The 6,044-nt window shown below is 40.2% G+C and overlaps 1 protein-coding gene across 1 annotated transcript in view; it reads right to left on the reverse strand.

Annotated features, from left to right (window-relative positions):
- Window positions 1-6: 6 nt before the first annotated feature.
- Window positions 7-6,044, reverse strand: part of psmf1 (proteasome inhibitor subunit 1) — a 12,899-nt gene continuing 6,861 nt past the window's right edge. The window contains exons 6-8 of the mRNA XM_013916145.1: window positions 4,416-4,472; window positions 2,265-2,426; window positions 7-694 (exon numbers count right to left, since the gene is read on the reverse strand). Coding sequence (XP_013771599.1) covers window positions 643-694; window positions 2,265-2,426; window positions 4,416-4,472 — 271 coding nt within the window. The 3' untranslated portion in view covers window positions 7-642. The remainder of the gene's footprint in view (window positions 695-2,264; window positions 2,427-4,415; window positions 4,473-6,044) is intronic.

The following is a 6,044-nucleotide window of genomic DNA, read 5'->3' on the forward strand; positions in this document are numbered from 1 at the left end:
TTAATATTTTCACATCAAAAATGAAAAAGAAGAAGCACTCTTTTATTAATAAACTGGTAGATGGAGTTTGATGGGATCTATTATTTAGGAAGCAAAGGGCAGAGAGAGGGGTTTTCACTCGTACGTGTTTTTAGATTTAAGCATCTCGGTGGTTCTGTTGATCAAAGGTGAGATTTTTCATTTATGCAGTAATCTCCAGACTCGCAGATCTCGCCCTGCAGCCAAATGTCACCTCATTACTTCACAAAATAATACTGCTCAGCAATGTTCAGATGTCAGTATAAAAGACAAAATATGAGTTTATTATGTGCAATGGCATAAACCTTCATCTGTATGGCATTGTTCTTTTAGGGGCTCTTTTACATTGGAGCAACTTTTTCATTTCAAAGTCACGGATATTTGAGACAGCAGTAACTGGGTTTTTGTTATGTCAGTTTGCATCCTAAAGATTTAATTCATATGAAATGAGCAATCAGAAAACGAACCCTCCTTCTCAAAAAGAGAAAAATGAAAATCTTCAGGCCACAAACACGGATGAAACCAAACCCTCAGAGAGGAGAAGGCGGCTGCTATCGGCTGGAGGAAAAGATGCTGATGTAAATAGCAAACAGGAAGTAGAAAATCGGGAAACAATCCAGGGTACTACATGAACATGTCATCGTAGCCAGGAGGGGGCATGTGGTCTGGATCCGGCCTAAAAAACAAAAACAAGAGAAACACACAGAGCTGTTGTTACTGTAGCCAGTGGAAGGTGGGTGGTTCGATCCCCGACTCCTGCTGTGCACACGTCTTAAGTCTACTTGGGCAAGGATCGAGTGTGAGTGCACAGATTGGACATAGATAAAAGTGCTGTATGAATGTGTGTGTGATTTGGTGAATGAGGAGTAACCAAGTGCTCAGCTGAATAAAAATGGAGGTAATGGAGCAAATACACCGCCTGCCAATGATTAGTGGAGTCCACTGCCTGCTGTTGGACTGATTTTTGCTATTTTATTTGGAAAAGTTTTCGGTATGTCTCCTTTATAATTCAAGATAATGCACAGTCAACCTGGAAAGCACAAAAGTTCTTGTTGCACTGATTTCAGTTGTTCACAACACAAAGCAGAGACTCTAACAATTAAACCCTCTTTAGTGCTTTCTGTCCTTTATTTTGGGCTGAAAAGCTTCATAACAGAAGCAGATTGAAAAACTATGTATGCATTTCTGCACACTCACAGCACTTAAGGCTGCAAACAGAGGCATCCTTCATCTAATTATTTTCCTTATGGTTGTCTCATTTGTGAGTTTCATCTATATCAGTTTGGAGCTAGATAAATGCCAAGCAGGCGATTTTGCTTTGCTTCATTGCATTTGCTGAAAATGCTGCTGGGGACTCCTCTGCCTCTCCAGCAGGAACTTGAGCTGGACGGTCACGGCTGTTGGACTGACACCGAGCGACTGGAACTTTAAACACACAATCTTACTACAGAACTAAGACGGGTTTTTTTTCCAGGACAACAGGCAACCTTTACTTGTTTATTAAATCGGGTTTATTAGTCTATTTAGCTATAGAGTCACTAAAATCTGTGTCTATAAATGAGGCTGGAAGGTGACTAATATACTTTTTTTCCTGTCATTATCTTCACGTTTATATCAAAAACAACAACTTTAAGGCAACTATGCAAAGTTTTATTTTACAATGAATCTTGAAAATGGCACCAAATGTTTCTGTAATACATAAGAAAATACACAACTGTTGTATTTAATTTGCTTCAAAGCTGCTTTCAATTTTATTTGTTCTGTGAAGAATGTATCTTTCAGTGGAGTAAATCATACAAATCTAAGATGTTGTAACCATTATAAGCCTTTATTTGGATTGACACAGAGTCAAGAGCTGCCTCCATTATGTAAGGTGGCTCCTCAAAACTCTTTAAATTGCTAAAATGGAGAGGCCATCTGGTATTACTGAGATTAAAATGGGTGCAGCTTTGTTGTGTTTCATTTCTGCTGAATTAAATCTGGTGAAGCTGCAGCTGAGAAGTAAAAAAAAAAAAACTTTAATAAGACCACTGACTGATTTAACGCTGCTCTTGGATTTGGATTTTTGATCAAGTTGAAAGATAAGATCTTTTTTTTTTGAGAATTTATTTTATGTCGAAATTCAAAGTGTCTTTGACCCTTTGAGAGGTTCAGTGGAGCCTCACAGCTGAGGAGCTGTTACAGCCTGAATTAGTGCAGACAGATGGAGGCGTGTGTGTGTGTGTGTGTGTGTGTGTGTGTCTCACCCTGGTCTGTGACGTCCGACGGGTCCAAACGGATCGAAGCGAGCTCCTGGGGGAACGGCTCCAGGAGGCAGAATGTCTGGTATCCCACTAGACGGGTCAAAGCCAGAGCGAGGATAACCTGACCTCAAGGGGTCGACTATCATCCCACCACCGCCGCGAGACCTGAGGAGGGGAGGCGGAGTTCAGAGATTCAAGAGAAGGACACGTGTCAGCTGGTTTTGTTGACTTTGTCAAAGATAAACAGGCTACAGGTTTTATCTGAAAGTGTTTAAAAATAAATCACTAGTTAAGTAACATTAATGTTATTAAAACATAAAAAAAAATCCTAAACAAGTTGTACTTTCATGATTGTAATGGATGACGACGGAGCTAAAAACCACCCACCGCGGAGCGGCGGTTTCAAAAGTATTATCCAGCTTACACCACGCTCGACATCCAAACAAGACTGTTTCAAAAACAGACGTCGTAAAGAGCTCCCCAGTACAGAAATCAAATCAAAGAACAAAACGCTAATACACACTAAACACAACAAATAAAGTCCACCTTGAGTTGGTTTTTAAACACGCCCACTTTATCAGTGTACTTGATGCACAGGTTAGGGGGGAATAACATCTTGCAACACAACCCAAAAACATATACAAATGGATGCCCTCTGCCCTTTTTACATTGTGTACATGTGCTGTGGGTCATACTGGATCACTTGGCTGCCATTAAAAACCTCTCATGGGCCTTATTGGCTCTTCTGCAGGGCTCGGCCAAAAGCTCACCTTGTAAGTGAACCAGAAAAATCTTAAGGTGGGGTTGAGTTTAGCAATTATTAAAAACTGTAAGAAAACTAGTTACATAATAGCTGCGACTCAGTTTGGAGATGTTTGCTTCGTTCGAGTCTGAAAAGGGAAGTTGATGTTAAAGTGTCTTAAGAAAACTTTATTTCTAATGGCCAGAAGGAGACGACTCCTGGTGGTTATAAAGAAGTCTGTGGGAAAACGGCACTCTCTGAGACCTCATTAAACACTTTCCTGGAGATTTCATGGGCTGAGTCGCCTGTTTCAGGTCATACTGAATAAAACAGGGAGATCATTTTGTAAATTATGGTCACTTTTAAAGAAAAATAAGAGGACTGTCCAGTGTTCGCCCATTACCTTCAGATTTGTCTGTTACTCTCATTAACCTTGCTAGTCTCATCTGGTTACACAACACCAAGTGCTGACAGCAAAAATAATTAGGGCGAGGTTTTAAGAGTGGGTGATGTCACAGTAACTATGTCCATCTTTTATAACATCTATACTGTAAAAAACAATGTGCCATCAGCCGCCTTCTGCACGGGCTAAATTTAGTCTCTAAAAACCATAAAGCACAAACATACCAACATTACAAACGTGACGAAAGCGCAACAAAGCAAGACAAGCATTGAGCACCTATGACCACAGGTGTGTTTTAACCAGGTTTTCATGTTTACATAGAAGCGAAGAGTCCCTGAATCATATATAGTGCGACTTGTAGAGATCTTTTAAATGTTAATATCTTTTTCTGACTAAAATATGTTTGATTTTGAACCCTGTATGCCAAGCAATAGCTCTCTTTATGAAATTTATACTGGTGCCACTACCTGGACTAATTGTAGAAGAGTAATGCCTGCATACTCCTGGGGTAAAAATATCAATCAGTTATTAAAGGGCAGCTTTCAACAAAAACTTGGGTTTGATTAATTTGCTTTACTTCCACATTACAGTGAGGTATTTTGACAAGCTGATACTTAAAGCTACATATGGGGAAACAAGGAGATGAGATTAACCTTCAGTGATTTAAAAAGTGTCCTGGTGGAAGGTACTTCAATACAAAGCTTGTGTTAGCACAATAGAAAAGCTCGAGCTGATAAAAAATTAATGTTAAAACTAAACTTAGATTCTGAGTCTGCAGCTGCTTTTGTTTGTCATCTTTTCTGCGACTCTCTGACATCTGAGCTTAAAGCTTCGCTTTCAGCTGGACACGCGCCAGTAATCCAGAGCTGTCCGCTGCTGTGAGGGCCGACTGTTCATCCTCAAATCCCAGATTAGGGAAAACCCAGGAGAATGCTTAAATGCATGTCTGAGATTGAATTCCATAAACAGATTTAAAGGATTTAAACATGACAGGAAGAGACAGACTCACCCAAAGGGATCCAGATCTGCTCCTCCAGCTGCAAACGGAGGAACCATGGGGTCGGGCCTGAAACACACACACACACACACACACACACACACACACACACACACACACACACACACACACACACACACGTAAACATCAAAACCAGTTACATACAGGATCAGTCTAACATCATTTTACAATGGAGAACAAACTACAACAGCTAGCAACGTGTCAAATACGTGAAACACAACCGACGATCTTCTTCACCAACATCTAATAAAAAGAAATGCTTTATTTATGTCAAAATTCACCACTGCAAGAGCGAAAACAATAAAAACACCTTACAATAAAAGTAAAATTATAAAAATGTAAAAATCTTATATCATACAATGAGCAGCTTAAACGTAAAAGGAATGTGTTATGAGGTGGTAAAGACTTTCTGTATGTGTCCATGTTTCTGAGGAGATAAAAGAGTGAGAAAAAGGAGTTCGGCTGCATGTCCGCTGAGTGGTGCAGAGGATGGTCTGGGTCCATTAATTATCCATAGCCATTTACCACACACAGCCACGGTCATTTGGAGGACCTTCGTCAGTTGAGGAAGACATCCCAAGTGCGGGGATTCAAACTGAATTCAATGATATGACGAACTCTCTCAGGCATGTTAATGCATTCAGCATGCGCTTTAATATTCACGCCACTGAAACGCTCCTTCGCAGCAGCGTGCTCGAGAGGAGACTACTTTTCAATCACAATCCTTCCACATTTCTGGTTGCTGCCATGACAACGTCTGCAAGGAGCACATCAAACTCCACTAACGGTGTTCCCTCTGAGTCTTAATCAGCTCACCGAGCTCGTCCATATCACTGACTAAGCGCCTCACATTCCCCATGATAATCAGTGGGACAGTTCCAGCACTGAAACCCCGGCATTTCCTCCTTTGGTCCTCTGGGATAATAGTAGGACTTACTTCAGGCAGTCAAATTGTCAGGACAACCAGAAGGTGAAGATTCGTGAAGCGAAACGTGAAGAAAAATCTCTGGTGAAAAACACACTTGATGGATGCTCAATCATCCAGGGAAGAAAATCCCCAAAAGCTGATTCTGTTCATCTGGACGCAACGTTTTCAGTGGGAGAAACTTTTTGTCACTCATCCAGGTGACTTCTTCGGTCTCAGCTGACTGCAGGTTTCCCCAATCTTATAAAGTGTACATTTGCATAATGACTTAAACTAGCATAACTGAACAGAATCAACTTTTGTGGATTTCCAAAAAGAGCTGTGCGAGACGACCATATTAGGGAAATCCTCTCTTAGTGACATCATTTAGAGCCAAGAGTAGAAAAAAATAGATCAGTTGTCATTTAGAGTGGTCTGAAAGCTGTACGTAATTGCACATACACACACCTCATATAATTTGAACATTCCCTTTCCAGGCTTGTTTGAGACGACTGAATCTGGTTCTTTTTAGGCATTAAAAATGCTCAACTTTGGGACGATAGTTGATGTAGAAAATTTAGTTTTATTGCATTTTGAATGCAGAATATTGATGTCCATTTGACAATCGCTAGCTGGTTCATTATTTTACATACATAGTTACCTTATTGATTATTAAAGTATTCTGATTGTGGTATATTTAAAAGAATGCAAAAATT

Source organism: Pundamilia nyererei, unplaced genomic scaffold (assembly GCF_000239375.1).
Source record: "Pundamilia nyererei isolate P.nyererei 1_Seehausen unplaced genomic scaffold, PunNye1.0 scaffold00483, whole genome shotgun sequence".
NCBI lineage: Eukaryota > Metazoa > Chordata > Actinopteri > Cichliformes > Cichlidae > Pundamilia > Pundamilia nyererei.